The following is a 17,315-nucleotide window of genomic DNA, read 5'->3' as shown; positions in this document are numbered from 1 at the left end:
ATGCCAACACTAAAATGAGAAAATGACAAACAGAATGTAAATGACTGGTTTGCATTTTACATTTTTTCCGATACTATTTTCAGAATATTTCATAAAAGCATTGCGACTCTGATATAATTATGAAGACATACACTTCCTACTTGACCGTTGCTACTGGTTGCACTGGTGCTGGAGTTGCCTCCGCTGTTCCACTCACTGGCTGGACACTCCGAATACTGCTGGGAAACAAGCTGTGAACCCGACTGTATCGCTGTAAGAAATGAGCTCATGGTTTCTTCTGTGGAGGGAATTCCTGGAAGGATTAGCATAAATATCACATAATTATTACCTTGAGGTCATGTTTTTGTCCATTTGTCTGTTGGTTTGAACAGCCTGGAGCCCACAATTTGACTTTGACTCTGGAGATGAAAGTGATGAGTGAAGCCAATGACAATGCAGAAGTTTTAAGGGATTGAGTGTCAATACTGATTTTCAATTACTCTGTCAAATTTCCATGTTAACATGCCAAATACACGTGACCATTTCAGGACTGGTTTAATAATGTTCTTTGACCCTCAAAACATAGGTCAAGACACCATATTTGTTTAATTATCTTAAATAATGGCAAGATGTGGTGAAAAATAAATTTTTCAGTAATGGCGGCACTAGTCTGTATATTCTACAAAAAGGACACGTGATCACTTCAAGACAGGTCTGATAATGATCCTTGACTGTCAAAACATGGGTCTAGATGCTTTTATATTTTTAGTTATCTCCCATATTAATGGAGATATGGGGAATAACAGATTTTTCCATAATGTTGAGTTAATTTGCATTAAAAAAAGATATGTGGGGCAATTTGTGAAATTTTTAACATAGCAAAACCTTTTCTACACATATTTCCCTGTATAAAAATGTTAAAGGTTTATCTCCGGGGGTGTACGCTAACAGTGGTTGGCACAGCTAACCAAAAAGTTAGCTGTGGTATCCGTTAATCTGCTAACTGAAAAGCTAACTTTTATAAAGCTAAACCAATAAACCCCTACAAAATTATGCAGAAGTTACAGCTAAACCAATTAATTTTAGTATCGATTCCAGTACACTGGCAGCTACTGACAACAATGAGCCAGTGCTTCTGTCTCAGATCTGCCTTCTCTCAGCAAGAGACCTGGTGACCAGAGAGAAAGAAGAGAAACAATTAATTTATTTTCACAACCATACAGACGTATCACAGGAGTCATGCACAGCAAGACAGTTTTGACTTATAGTTACGATTTTAAACTAACTCCAGACAAGTTATTGAAAATTAACATCACCTCATTTTACAAAGTGAAAATATCAGCTATATGTTTATGCACTAATTTGGAAAGTTTTAGCGTTTACAGACACACATGCCTAAAGGCATTATGGGAAAACTATTTTCCGGTCATCTACTGCATGGCAGATGGGAGTATTCATAGCAGTGTGAATACCAACTGCCACACATTCGCTAAAAGTGCTGAATCACTTAGACTTTTCAGTTTTCAAATTGGCTTTTTTTTTTTCTTTTTTTTTTTTACAAATGAAAAAATATATTTACAAATACAGATTTATTTGTAAAAACCAACACATGTTGCAGTCACTTGTGTGTTGGTTTTTATATATACACCGACCAACCACTGATGACAGGAAACTTAATTTCCCATAATGCCTATTGGCACGTGTGTCTACAGACACTAAAATCTTCAAAATTAGTGTATTACTTTAAAACTAAAACATACAGCTAATAATTTCACTTTATAAAACAGACTTGTCCAGAATTAGTTTGTTTAAACTTTTAACCATAAATCAAAGCTGTCTTGCTGTGCATGACTCCTGTGATATGTCTGCAAGTCTGTATGGCTATGAAAATAAAGGAACTTTTTTTATCTCCCTCTTCCTTTCTCTCTGGTAGCTCTCCTCTTTGGCAAAGGATTGAGCTCTACCTCTAATAGCTGTCTGTCTGCTACAAAACGTGTAACAGGCAGGCACTAAAATGTATGATTTCAGGCTTTACAAATGTTTTTAACTGTTAAGCTTTATACACTATGCCCGCAAAAACACGTTAGTGGTCTAAAAGTTATCCGAACTAAATTTAGCGGAAGTTAATTGGTCCGCTGATGGTTTTCAAAGTTAGTTCAAAAACTAATCAGCTAACAAATAAGTTAGCTTCACTAATTAGCGGATTAGCAGAACTGTGCGCACCACTGCACGCTAACCCCCTTTTTCGACTCAACTATAAAGGGAGAATAATACATGCTGCACCGTGAATGCATCACTTCGGATAATTTATTCAGCGCAAACTTTTCACATCAGCAGATGATGATAATTAACCTCTCAAACTTTTATTGGCCAACACTGATGTTTCCCTGTTTGTATATCCCTAATCTGAAATGACACTGGCCAAGAATGTCATGGTGTACCAGATTTCCACAGCAAATAAAAACAAAGTATAATGGTGTCCAGTGTTCAGCCTCTTGACTTTTTTCAGCATTCAACTTAACGATCACATACAACTTTAACATGTGCATCATCATTTCCTTAAAAATGATTACTGTTTTTGTCAAATGATGATCAGCTATGCATTTATTAAGAGTAAGTATTTTAAAATGCACATAAAACAATAAATGAGACAGAAAAACAAACACACACGGCCCGAACAAAACACTTATTTCTTGATGAGCTACACTGTACATCACAATACTTGATTGCCAATTATGTACATCACAGTTCTTTAGCAAATGTGACTCTACAAATATTGCAATTTAATACTATAATATACTTTGACTTACTTCAGGGGGGTAGAATAATAAACTCTGAGTGGCTGTATTTCTTGACTTATATGTACAAAAACAATAGCTCACATTTCAATCACATTCACATTTTCTGTCTTTTGTTCCCTTCCAGGATCATCATCATACTGCATATTTGGTAATTACATAGATTTTGAAGTGAACTGCTACTTCTGATGTATCTTTTACAACCCAAGACTTGAATGCAAAAAAAAGCTTTAAAAATAGTTTCCATTAGTTTTAGGCAATTTTACTTAATGGGTGTATCAATTTGTGTGCAACTGCACATCAGGCAGGTGAACTCTTCTTGATATCACCTTTTTTTCCATGTTCAGTGTGAAGGTTCAATGCCAAGTTACACCCAGCAGTGTAACACCTCAGCCCAATCTACTCAACCAGAGCACCTGTGTTCTCTCACTGTGCCATTGTTTAAATGTTTTTCATGTCTGCTTTAAACTGAGGTTATGTCAAGTAATATGCAGATTAAGTCTATAACAAATAAACTGTGCCCCCTGTTGAGTAACAGTAGTACATTCTCTAACCTCACCAATAAGCATTTCAATTTTACAGATTCAAAATTCAGTTCTCATATCATAAAAACTCACTCCCTCCACCCCTGATACATATTGCCATGTTTACAGCATATCAGTCAACAGCGTACTTGGAGAAAAATCATTTGTCTAACCACAGGGTCATGTGAATACACCAACATATGAGGAATTTAATAAAACAGGATTTGTGATGACCAAATTTTACTCACTTTCTACATGTGCAAATGCACAAAACGGCCCTCTTGGACAGTATCCAGTTTGCCGCATATCATTGCATTTGGTAGATTTGTAGATCTTATAGAAGAAAAACAAAGAAAACATGTTTAAACTGCAAGAGGAATCTAGGAAATCTTTTGCACAATAAAAAAAAAAATCTTTCTGACAACATACATCATATTTACTCAATATCTTTTACTTATTTGGTTCATTTAAAAGCACTCAAAGATTATTTCCAATTCCTTCATTTATTTGTATCGATTAGCACAGAATATTGGACTTATAAAAATTACACAAACACGGTGAGGCATGTAAGCTAGCAGAAACATGAAGGTAAACTTGTAATTATTTTCATTCAGAGTTGTCAATTCATTGAATTAATCTAATTAGCATTAATTAATCTAATTAATGCTACATTAAATAGATGCAGCCTACAACAGCGGATTTTAAAACAGTGCTAATAATCACAACACAATCCCATATTTAAAGCTTTAAATTTCAACAAGCCACCCATCTGTTACAGTTCTACTTTTTAAATTTTCTTACCTCTGGGTGAAACTGCTGCTCAGTGCGAGAATGACAATACTGACAACTGTCTCCACTGTCACACTTTGAAGGCTCACCCCACTCATCACCATGCTTCACATTAGGACACGGTGTTGACCTGTGGCATCATCAACAGAGTCACACGGTATGATGCAATTGCAGGACATATCGCCTTTTAAGAATAAATGTGTCAAATCTCACCTGTACTTGAACTTTCTTGGATTTCGTCTTCGATCTCTACTGTTGTGGTAGTGGGGGCAAGCGTAGCCCTGTCTGCATAGTCTCGGAGGCTTAGTACACTGTTCGGTTTTGTAGTTAGCTAAAACAAAGTTGGTATCTGCAAAGGGAAGCAAATATTACCTTGACATTAATTTGGCAATAATCTAGTTTACTATACTCATGCCAGTACAGCTGACTGAACTGAGATGATGTAGATAACTACCCTGTAACAAGCTGGCTGTTATTCAACATTATATGAAATCAACATCTGAGTGGAGGTTCATCACCTTGCCACCGGGGGTCTTCTGTTAGGGTTTTCTCGATCATAGCTTGACTGGCTAACACACCAGGTTGTAGATCAGGAATACCATCCCCAGGTCCCAACTGTCCATTCTGGAGGGCCTCTTGTGCTTGGATCTCTCTGTGTAAATTAGAACACTATTTTCATCCTTTGTTTTGTAACAAATACATAAAGCTAGACCCTACACATTAAAGGAACAAAGCAAGTCCCGTGAACCATTAAGCCTTTACAACACATATATTGACTTTATAATATGTTCATGCTATTGTGAGGCTTATTGGAGCTAAGAAGCTTGGCAGGGAAACGAGAAGCCAATATTTGTTTTGTGTGTCACCTTATATCATAGACTGGAGGTCGGAGATCATGTGGCCCATGAGCAAAAGCACAATGGAGACCATTCTTCACGCAGTGCCCTCGGGCGTCTGTCTCATGGATACAAGTTCCAGTCTTGTAATAGCGTAGATGGTATTTACGCTCAGTGTCACCAGTGGTCCGGTGTAAATAAGGACAGCTGCAAATACAAGCATACAATATTGCAATTAAAATCAATGGCTCATCACAATAAAAAACAATATGACACACCATTCAAATCTATACAATATACACAGAAAGAGCACCCTCTGTTTTTGTGCTGGGTACTGGCAAGGACCTCACAATAAGATAAGTATCACAGTACACTGCAATAGTCAACATAATTTACAGCTGAGAGCACAGCATCTTGTTGCATACTACCTGGGTAGTATAATATTTACATCATATTGAACTAATAACTTGACAGAAAAAAATGGTTCAATACAATTTCAATTCTAATTTAATATATTTGTATTGCACAGTGTTAATGAACACACCGAAGTGAAAGATGCCATAAATCCAAGACTTTAATATATATTACTCTGAAATGGGGGATTCCACATGAGTAGTTTTACTTTTGGTATAGTAGAGAAGCTTGAATCTTCGACTGGACTGGGTTGCTTGACGCGAGGATATTTCGCTTCAAATCACAGAAGCTTCCTCAGCTAAAATTCTTGCTCTGGTGGTCTGACTTCTGTCTTGACTCTTGTAGAGAAGAATAATCAAGAAGTCACAAAAGCTGGAGTTTTAAACCTAACCAGACCCCTCCTACCGAGAGGCAGACTTGCTATAGGCTGGTGACTAAACAATAGCTCTAATTAGCACCTATTGTGCTCTAGTTAGCACCCTCCTAATGACAGGGCAGCTGTCCCTCTCCTGATCGCTCCCTTGACGACTCTGCTGATGACATGAATGACTCATTACCATGAACAAAAGACTGAAACTGCTTTGACCTGAGTACCCCATTGTAAACAGGGGATAAAGCGTGTCTGAGACCCCCTCCCCGGTTAAGGCTAGGTTTCAAACGTTTCACAAAGAATGCCTCCTTGACCCCTCTCTCAAACCATTTCTTCTCTCTGGCTAATATTTTAACTTCCTTGTCCTCAAACGTGTGGTTAGTGTCTTTAAGGTGGAGATGAACTGCAGACTGAGGTCCACTGGCGCCCTCTCTGCGGTGCTGGTATAGCCTTTTGTGTAAAGGTTGCATAGTCTCACCTATGTAGTGTTCGTTACAGTTTTCCTGACATCTGATAGAATACACTACATTGCTCTGTTTGCAACTAGGGATCCTGTCCTTAGGGTGAACTAATTTCTGTCTCAAGGTGTTAAAAGGTTTAAAGTAAACTGGGATTTTGTGCTGTCTGAAGATCCTCTGTAGTTTTTCCCCTACTCCTGCTAAATAAGGGAGATACACTCTTCTTCTTGTCTCCGTCTCCTGTCTATCTGCTCTCTTTGTTCTCTGGGAATTCTGCACTTCGTCCAGGGACCATCGTGGGTACCCACATACTGTGAGGCCTTTCCGGACAAGTTGTTGTTCTTTAACCCTTCCCTCTGCAGTTGTGGGCACCTGTAGGGCTCTGTGTTGAAGTGTCCTGATCACCCCGAGCTTGTGTTCAAGGGGGTGGTTTGAGCCAAAGAGCAGATATTGGTCAGTGTGAGTTGGTTTTCTGTAAACCCCTGTCTGGAGCTGCCTGTTCTCTCCCATCGTAACATCACAGTCCAAGAAGGCTAAATGGTTGTTTCTGGCATCCATGGATAGCCACCAAGAAAAACATGGAAACTGTGAAGGACTTAACAGGCTTGTGTGGGTGTCCAACTACTTATGTTCCAGACTGACTGTATGCAGCCAGCACGAGTGACACTGAACAATGTCTATAAACCAATTTCCCTACATCGGTATTGACTGCCAACAAATACTTGTGCCGATCCTATCGATAATAAGGGGACAGTCTACTTTTGTCTGAAAAATAAATGCAATGAAATAATGGATTAGGCTTTAGGATTGTTGCACTAAAAAGAAACATTAATTGTTCAAAACCAAGACCACGTGAAATGTCTTCAAAAATCAAGTTAGAGCAAAAAAAAGTAAAGAAAAAATAACAACCCTCCAACACTGCAAAGGTTAGAAACAAATGCAAACAATGTGCCATGAACGCAAATGACTTTCAAACCGAATTAAACCACAATATTCTTATAACCGTACATCATTTTTACTGTGAAAGCAACAGACATTGCAGCAGTGTCTCAAGCAATGCATCAATAGTCACTGCGAACAAACCAATTTTTCCCTTCTTGAGACAACAGTTGCTATGGCAACACATAAGGTCATACAAAAATAGCTGCTATTGGCAGAGGAGGAAGAGTAAGACGTGAAGTCTTCCATTTCCCCCCCCCAACAAGTTCATTAATTTATTTTTATTTCCCTGTGGTGCTTAAGTGCTGCACCATTTCCTCACAGTCATGCAAAATGAGGTTGCCCTAAAGCAACTAGCTATAGATTAACGTAAATTAATGAGGAATACCGATGCTGCTATTCTGTGCCAAAGGACTGTTAAGTCAATACGTGTGAAAGACAGTGTTTAATATGTCTATTTTATTTAAAAATAATAAAAAAGGGACAACAGTTGTTTCACACAACTACACTGTCACATGCACATAGCAAGGCAGTCTGACATTTCCCATCAAAATGACTGAAGAATACAGTGGCTGTACATGACAAAGTATCAGAAAGACAAACTTCTCAAGCTCAATTACAAACGTAAACACTGTTGTCAATCTATCGGCCAAGTAACCCACGAAACTCCACAAATTAAGCAAAGGCAGCATCTGCATGTGTTTTATTATGTTTGGCCAACACTGCAAAAGCCCAAAATCAATTTACAATGGGAAAACAAAGGATGTTGTAATCATTTGTGTCATCAGCATCTTATGCAACACTGAATTTTTCACATAAGCCCAAGTCAGTTTTGACAAAGCAACTCAGTTACTCTTTTGTTAGCCCTGATAAATTTAGAATAATGTAGTGTTTAATCCTACCTGACAGATACTTGTTAACACACTACTACTACATAAACTCTGACTTCACCTTTTCACATTGCATGAACTGCGAGACGTGATCCTACTACAGCGAGACACACACACACACACACACAGTTAAAAAAAAAAAAACAACAACAACAACAAAAACAGTGTTAATTCAACCATGACACAATGCATGTGTGATTCAGCTGCTGGTCGCTCTTGCTGGTCACCATCTCTCATTTTTGTGATGTAATATGGACGGTGGACGGCACACCATCACATCCAGAGTAACTTAGTGCGACGGATTAAACATGTTCCGCAACGTTCTCACCACTTCTTATGATCTGCCTGAAAACAAACAAGCACCAATTTCCACTATACTGACTCGTGTGTTTCATGATGCCAGCTTGTTGTATGTAAAGTACACCAACTATTTTAATGTAGCTTGTAGTCACACGTACTGATTTGCCTGTGCTGGTAATGTACCCTGTAAATTTGATTCCCTTCAGAATTCTGACTGGACCATTAGACTGGTTTGAAATTTGATATTCATTTCAAAATCTGTAAACACCTTCACACTAGTTCATAGCAGAAATGGCCCCTAAATACCCATAAACAAGTGGAGTTGAACATCTGTTACTTCTGAACAATGCGAAGAGATACAAAGAGAACTATATGAAAATCAATCAGCAAAATGGCAACTCAATTATTAAAGCAGTTGATTAATTTAAGAGTTGATTCATAATCAATAAATCATTGCAGCTCTACTGCAATACAGATCCTGAAGTGACTGTATGCGTGTAATACGAAGTTCACAAATTGATGTGGGTGCACATTCCTGAACCATCCAGCAGGTGCCAGTGTTCCACAGCATGTGATGTGTTCCGTTCCACAAGGACTCCTGAGCAAATTTCTAAGGTTTCAAAAGTGAGTTTCAAGTTTTCCATGGATAAATTGCAGATGAGGTGTTTTGGTATCATCTTGGGCTGGGTGATAGGGCAAAATATATTTTACATTTTCCCCCCCCACACTGACAGGGATTAAAGATGAAAAAACTGACAGAAAAATTTTTTAACGGCCAAATCATAAACTGGTCACCATTTACTTTATAGAAACTCTTATGATCACATGCTAGTGTTTAAGGTAAAACAAGGTGGAGACAGCTATGAAAATGGCAAACTGTTCTCCTGCTAAACAAGATTATATTTCACTGACTAACCATTGTTGCGCTTTTCTAATGCAGCATCATATTATAGAAATACTTTAATCTCCACATTATTTAAATACTTCAGGAAAAAAACACATTTTAGGGGGACAGCTTTTGTAAAGCTTTTACTTAATTCAATACCACTTAGAATCTCAGGCCTGAAGCCAAGATCTGAAATGGGTGGGTGGGTGGTGGGGGTGTTCTTTTTTTGATAAAAGACATTTGTTGGAAGGGGGTCAGAAATTTGTGGGTTTTTGATGTCCAGGGATGCATTCTGGAGAGTTTTTTATTGACTATTTTCTCACCCTGATCCTCCTCAGTTTAGTTATACTAAATGTATGTTGCATTTGTATTTTCTTTTGCACATTTTCAGCTTTTCTTTGCCTTTAACCAAAATTGATGTCACAACTTACATGTTTGTTTGATAAGATTACTAACCACAAGAGCCGTAATCATTTTAATATTTTTGGCTTTCCTCATCTTACCTATCCTGATTTTAAAGCTAGAACCCCAAACAGGCACAGTAATGCTCACCGCCATTAGCGCAAAGTGCTTTTTGGCAGCCCAACTGACGGAAATCCGTTGTAGCGATGAAGAATTTTAATCCCTACATTGATTGATATTTGTTTAATAATGCTTTCAGTTTCAAGGGCATCCTGATAATGACTGAAACATGAAGTGTTTTAGTGTTTCTAGTGGGTTTAATTGGTTCAAGTTTGGTCTCTGCATATATGGTTACAAAGTGCTACTACTACAATAATAGCAGCAACAACAATAATCTCTTAATTCCAGACACATCCACATTCTCTTAATTCCATTTACATCCTTGTAATCCTGTTACAAGTATCAGCGCAACTACAGTCCTCAGTTACATAACACTTTTTTGGTCAAGTTCCCTCAGCTTGGACAACACTACTTTTGCAGTCATTTTTGTGCCAATCACTGGTTGCTCTCCCCCCCCAATCTCTTTTTTTGCCACAGGTAGCTCAAATAACACTTAGCCGTTATAATGGTCAGACACGTTGTGAAAATTAAAAACTGCCAATGCTGCTGTTTAGTACTGCTGTGTGATAAGCTGTTAGATTTATGCATATCTATAATGTAATAGCCAAGTGGTCTCTGTTTGCGTGCGTATGTATGATTTCGATCAAGGAGAAACCGGGGAGAGCTGACATTTGCCGGTATGTGTATGTATTTTGGGTCAAGGATGAATGCTGTGAAAACAGAACATTGATAGGACTAATATTTTTGAAGAAACTGCAGATATTAGCTAATGTTACTAATTACATTCTGAACACACCATTCCAGCAGGGGGCAGTAAATCATGTTTATATTAAAAGTGTGAAGGGCATGCATGATTTTATTTAGCATGTTCAATGTAACTACATAATATAATTGTAAATATGTTAAAAATACATGGATGACAAGAGAGTGAAAACACTTTTCCATTGAGGTCCATTTAAAAATCAAATGACAATATAAAAGTAATAACAAAAATATTAAAAATAGTGTGTATATGGTAAGAACCTAAACAATTTATAAATACACTAAGACAGTAAATTAACAATACAATAATTACACAATTAACAGGAAATAAAAAGGTTGAGTTCATCATCTAAAAACTGTTGAGGTCTAAGGTTCTAAAAACATTCTGGACTCACACACCTTTCCAACTCATTATAGAAACGTTGCACAATTTATTACCACCCATGAAAAACAGTACCCAATCTAGAGCCCATGGATCCCCACGGGCAACATGCAAGTCAAAAGTATAAATGTCGAAAGCTTGTTATTATCAATCTAAATATTATCACTGCACCTTTTCTTAAATCATATTATCTCCTAGCCCTAGTGTCATCCCCGATCATCCATACTGCCCATTGTTTATTTCTGGTTTTACTTTCCTGTATCTTGTTGTTAGCCGACATGAAGGGTGTGCCACATCCAAGATGTAGCAGACACATCTATGGGATACAACAGACGCTCAACAAAGTTGCAAATTTCAACTGATATGGCGCATCAAAGTTGACCAAATTTGAATAAGTTTGCCCTCATTATATACCTTTTAAATTGTATATACACTAGATGATAACATTCACTGCTTACATAAGATGACTGGGATAGACTAACCCACCCACACATTTTGCTATTACAAGTGCAGGGAAAAATCAGCATGGGTCCAGCAGAAACCACATCGGTTGCGCTCCAATCTCAGCCCGCTCTGTAGCATCAGGGACTTGAACACAGCACCATCACCACGCTGTTATTTTGAAGCAGCTGCAAAGTAGCAGTGAGGGAACTCTACTTACTCATCACCATCTGGACAAATGCCTGTAGTCTCGTCGTATTTTGTGCAATATACGTCTGGGCTGTAGTTAAAAGTTCCGTCTCTTCTTCTAATGGGCCGTCTTCGTCGCTGGTTGAGAAAATGCCAGTGGAAGCAGGTAAAGGGTCTGTGCTGTGTACACTTGTGCTGTAGGAACAACGGACACTGCTCTGTCCTGAACTCCTTCAAGTACCTGAATGCATCACGGAGAGGGAGAAAAACAAACAAACAAAATTAAAGTGGCGCCGTTTAAAAACCGCTCATAAAAAAATTTATTACCAACCAAAAGTAAACGGTATAAGGGGGAGGCAGGGTTTAGCAGTAGCTGTTTAAGAATAGTGGTGTAGCCCACAGCGTATTTTTGGGTGACTAGCGTTGACTAGCTATTCAGGAACAGAAATAAGCACAAATACCGACGCAAGGCTGCTTGAAACTGCGCGAGCGTACGTCGTTAAAAGTGCGTAGCGAGAGGGACCTCAAAATAAGGCCGAGCTGTTTACTGGCGAGCGAGCCTCCAGGCTAATCGTTTAGCAGAAGTGGACTGCTAACCGTACAGCGGACCGTTCGAAACGCCTACCACGCTCCGCGAAAACAGCCCCAAACGACTCGGACGACAGTGAGCGTGTCGACGGAGAGGTTTGTCGGCTAAACGGCGGCTAGCGTCGCTAGCGTGCAGTCACAAAGCCAGGAAAAGCACCATGTTTTTAACGCGCACACACACACAAGAGTCGAGGAATGCAAGAGCCGTAAATGCACACAGGAACGCGTGCAAATGGAAAAACTGTTCCGGAACCGTCGCCGCAGTTATTTCTCGGCAGCAGCTGTACTTACGTGTAGTGGGTTGGTTTCTCGGTTTGTGGAGACGCATTAACCGCCGTTTTCGAAACCGACGGCATTTTTCAGTCAAAATAATGAAGTGCGCATGCGCCAGGATCTGTTGCTGGCATGAGCGCACGTCCTCTTGCACGACGGCAGAAGTTTGAAGTCACCGCCAGGGGGTGCTGCAAACACTTAATAATTTTGTTTATTCGTTTATTTTTTTTAATTTGTTTATTTTACAATGACGCTTCCATTGAATCTCATGTAATGTAGTATTGGAACCCCAGAAATGTTCTTCCAAACACAAAATGGTAAGGTTAGTTATGTGAAGGACAAATGCAAAAAAAAAAAAAAAAAGAAAAATCAGTTGTAAAATGATGTGTTGTTAAAGGATCAGTACACTTTTTAAAAGACCCTGAGTGCTTTGCTCATTTGCTTCCATATATATATATATATATATATATATATATATATATATATATATATATATATATATATATGCATGCAATTTTGCACCTTTGTCACCTGCATTTTACCTTAGAAGAAGGGTTTCTTATTTAACTTGGGTAACCAACGAAAGTCTACGACTTGTTTCCAGAAGGGCCCACGACACATGTCACTCCTCCCCCTCAGCACTGATGTTAAGAGTACCAGTCGGGAGCGTGGTTGCAATCGGGAAGCGAACCCGAGTTGTTGGCATCCCAGTCCAACATGCAAGCTGTTACGCCACCACCTCCCTTGATACAGGTTTACTGTTGTGTGGGCCGCTGAAGAGGAGGTACTGCTGGCCCACTACCACCAGAGGGCGCCCTGCTTGGAGTGCGGGCTCCAAGCACGAGAGGGCGCCAGACCCAGAGGAGGTGACAGCTGTCACTCATTACTCCAGCTGTCACTCATCTACACCACCATATAAGCCGGACTGCAACTCCACCTCCCCGCCGAGAAATCGACTACCAGTACTAAGGTAATTTTCTCTGCTGACTTATACGTTGAAAAGTAATCTGACCTTCTGTTGCAGCCGTTTTCCTGGTGCTTTCCTTGTCTGGAGGATTGGCGTTTGGTGTGACAGTGACGGCTTCACCTCGCACCCCGTCCCAGATAAGTGGTTGATCAGGAGCTGCACGAGTGTGTGTGATTTGGAGGTGGAGGTGCTCCCTCCTAACGGTGTCTGGACTGTTAATTACTGAGTGTGCGGACTCACACTCACACATCATCTTTCTGTTTTCTGCCAGCAGTACCAGGGTCGACAGCCGAAGACAGAGGCCACCTGGGGACTCGGGACTTGCCGGCTCCGGTGTTCTTCAGGCCGTTGGTGGTGGAGGCCGTGTGGGACGCGGCTTCTCTCTCGTCGGGCGTCTTCTATCTTCGAGCCTGCCCACACGTCACCTGGTGTTTATTGACTGTGAACATTAAGACACGTTTCGTTGTGTAATATCACAACATTAAATTGTTACCTTTTGGCTTACTCATTGTCCGTTCATTTGCGCCCCCTGTTGTGGGTCCGTGCTACGACACCTTCCCAACATTTACTGGTGTTTGATTGATCTACATATGTATTTGAACTTTTTGCACACAAGTATATCTTCGTTTTGCAGGGTGTGTACTGAATTTTTATTACAGTTCGACCAGAACCTCCTGAAATTTACCAGAACCCCCTGAAATTTACTGGGGATCCGACATTCTCTGTTTGAGATGTGAAGGTTTTCAGCATCTCACTTTTTTCCCCTTAAGTATCTACAGAAATCTCTCATATAATGGATTCAGGTGGACCAGCAAATTTTGTTGATTATAATCGAAATTCGTTATATGTATAAAATGGACAAATTGCATTAATGTATGTAACACATTAGTTCCAGCCAGGAGGTGCAAACGATCTACCGGGAGTTCCCAGCACCAGTTAGGCTTACTTATTTCCTTGATTAAAAGCTTGACCTTGAATCGGGACCTACCTCATTTAATGACCGGGTCAAATCTTTGTCTGTAAAAAATAAACGCCTGCCTTAAATAAGTGCTGGACATTATGTCCATTAAAAAGATTACATTTGGCTGAGTTGCTCTTTTTTTCTCAGTCCGCTGTGGCGTGGTACCTTAAAATCCTAAAGCCTGTTTTATGCTTCTGCAACTCTGTAACTCTGTGGCCATGCAATGACGTCAGCATACGTGTGACCATTTTAAAGTTCTCTGTTGTGCCTTTATGCAATTTACAGAAGGAACAGTGTTTTTTTTTTTAATTTGTCCCTCAACAACCTCCACTTCTTTATACAATCATCAACCTCCAAACCAGTGATACAGTAGGTACAATTTCTCTCCATGAATTGGTGGAGTTGATGGTCCAGTGGATAAGCGTTGGGCTTGAGACCAGACGATCCTTGGTTCAAATCCCAGCCTGACCGGAAAATCACAAGGGCCCTTGGGCAAAGTCCTTAATCCCCTAGTTGCTCCCAGTGTGTAGTGAGTACCTTGTTGGGCAGCACCCTGACATCGGGGTGAATGTGAAGCATTATTGTAAAGCGCTTTGAGTGTCTGATGCAGATGGAAAGTGCTATGTAAATGCAGTCCATTTACCATTTAGCATGAATTGTGGGTCATATGAGCGACTTTGTGTTGTGAAGTTGGTCATATTTGTGGACTTTTCTGCCAAATGTATTTGATCCATGATCGAAATGTAATCAGTGCGCACGCGCTGCAAACACTTTTAAATTATGATGGGAGAGGAATGAGTGAAATCAGAAAAGTGACAAATCACAGGCTTTTGCATTCTCCATTATTTAGCAGGTGTGCAGGTTCATAGCCAGGCAGAGGACTGTGATCTAAAGGGGTTTGGTTTGTCAAACCCAGGGATATGTGTGAAACTTAACACCATATTACAGTGCAGGCAGCAAGCAGAATTTTGTTCATAATCACCATCCTTGAATTACGGACGGCCTTGTTTAGGTCCCGTGTCTAAGCACAGTTTGAAAAAATAAATGGCCAGGCTTTTAATCAAGGAAACACGGTGCTCACTTTCCTCGAATTGGCGAATGTCAGCGCCGAACTTCATTTCCTACCTCTGTTACTGTTTACATCCAAACTGCTCTGTCCGATATATGTGAGGGGTTTTTAATTAAAATGCTTTGCGATCGGACAGGACGTTTTGTTCGATATGAGCAAAAAGCTGCTAACTGTTTTTGGGTTTGCAGTCAGACCTGTTTGCTTTCTCCATCTCCATGAAGAACTTGCTAACAGATGGTCAGGTTCGCTGGTAAGCTTTCAGTCTGTGTTTTTTCCGATGCTGTTTAGATTTTTGTGGCGTATATTCATGTCCAACTTGGTTTTTCTAATTGTGCTTTTAGCTTTCTGGTTTGTAAGGAATGTGATACGCGATCCGGACTGGTTGTCGTGGTAACGGTCTGATATGGGAAAACAGCAGACCGTAAATCAGCCAATCAGAGCGCACGTAGCGATGTAGCCATGTAATAGCCATGTTTATTACATGGAAAAACATACAAAAACATTGGGACTTTTGCTTTTGTCTGGTAAGTGAGAATATCCGATTTATACAATGACAGTTTAGGTGAGTTTTGAAAACTGGCACATAGGTTTACTTTGTTGTTGCCCAGTGCATATTTAATTTTCATTGTGATCCTGATAAAATTAAAATGTCATGGATCTGAACATGGGAGCATGGTGGCTTAGTGGTTAGCATTGTTGCCTCACGGCAAGAAAGTTGCATGTGGGATCGCTTCCCACCTGTGGTCCTTCTGTGTGGAGTTTGCATGTTCTCCCTCGTGTTCTCGTGGGTTCCCTCCAGATGCTCTGGCTTCCTCCCACTTCCAAAGACATGCATGTTAGGTGAATTGGAAAACTTAATTGACCGTAGCTGTGTGTCCAGGTGTGAATGTGTTTGTCTGTCTATATGTGGCCCTGGCGTCCTGTCCAGGGTGCACCACTCCTCACGTCCCATCACTGCTGGAATAGGCTCCTAGCATGCCTGGGACTCTTAATTGGAGTAAGCAGGTATAGAAAGTGGATGGTCCAGATGACACACTTCCCTAATGGACATAATCACTTTCACACATTTGATACATAACATATCTATATCTGAGTGTTGGCTGGTGCATAACTAATTGTATTTTTTTAATCACAATCCTGCCATCTTTCCTGCTGTTGACCTCCTCCAAATCTGCCACACATTTTGAGCTCAGCCTGAGCCAGTGCATGCTACAGGTTTCTCCTGGAAGAGCATTTACTTCATTTCATAACTCTCCATCAGCTCCCTCCAATGTAACCAGGAAAATGTGATCTAATAGTCACATTTTTTATTTCATTGGCTATAATATCCAAAACATGGACATTTAAACAATTTGATAAGGTTTGTTTTTTGAAGAATCTGTTATTTGCAGCATGTGGTCCAACTCTTTTCGCTTCCTTCTCTATCTGGACAGCTAATCTGTACTCTTGAGTCCCCTTTCCCTGTAAGGAATTTTAATTTACAAATGCAATTATATGTTTAATCCATTATTCAGTTGCTGAGGCCCATAGAGTGCACTGTCTTGTAATTATGCATTAACCCTGAACTGTCCAATTACTTTGACTTGTACCAGCCACACTCAGCTTACCAATGGACAATGTCCTGCATCCTCCCTATGTTAGATATTTTTCAAGGTTTTCACAATTTTGATATATTTTAGGAACCCAAAACTGAGTGCAAGTTGGTGTTAAATGTCAAAAACCTGGGTCCACACATTATATTCCATCATCAACTTTACAGTTGTTCAACTGAAAGTAAATTGGGAGCTGGATAAACACTGAATTACCAGTTTATTAGGTAAACCTGTGAAATGTAAATGGTCTCACATTAAAACTTTTACTTTCCTTCATTTTAATTAAAAAAAATAAAATAAAATCACAACAGTTGGTACAGAATTTTCATAGAGTTGAATCAACCCATAGCTTTTTGAAAACTATTAAATGTTATTATTTACTGCAA

At 39.7% G+C, this 17,315-nt stretch overlaps 1 protein-coding gene across 2 annotated transcripts in view; it reads right to left on the bottom strand.

Moving 5' to 3' along the window:
- The window catches only part of unkl (unk like zinc finger), a 30,296-nt gene extending 17,816 nt beyond the window's left edge, over positions 1-12,480 (bottom strand). The window contains exons 1-8 of one of the 2 annotated variants that reach the window (XM_034189517.1): positions 12,359-12,480; positions 11,511-11,720; positions 4,957-5,133; positions 4,609-4,742; positions 4,304-4,439; positions 4,103-4,220; positions 3,550-3,634; positions 132-292 (exon numbers count right to left, since the gene is read on the bottom strand). In XM_034189517.1, the coding sequence (XP_034045408.1) occupies positions 132-292; positions 3,550-3,634; positions 4,103-4,220; positions 4,304-4,439; positions 4,609-4,742; positions 4,957-5,133; positions 11,511-11,720; positions 12,359-12,423 (1,086 nt within the window). In that variant the 5' untranslated portion in view covers positions 12,424-12,480. The remainder of the gene's footprint in view (positions 1-131; positions 293-3,549; positions 3,635-4,102; positions 4,221-4,303; positions 4,440-4,608; positions 4,743-4,956; positions 5,134-11,510; positions 11,721-12,358) is intronic. The other variant, XM_034189515.1, reaches the window with a different exon arrangement.
- Between the last annotated feature and the right edge of the window lie 4,835 nt (positions 12,481-17,315).

The sequence above is a fragment of the Thalassophryne amazonica genome, chromosome 16 (genome assembly GCF_902500255.1).
Source record: "Thalassophryne amazonica chromosome 16, fThaAma1.1, whole genome shotgun sequence".
In the NCBI taxonomy this organism is placed as follows: domain Eukaryota; kingdom Metazoa; phylum Chordata; class Actinopteri; order Batrachoidiformes; family Batrachoididae; genus Thalassophryne; species Thalassophryne amazonica.
Note: the sequence above shows the minus strand (reverse complement) of the source record. Positions and strands in the feature narration are given on the sequence as shown.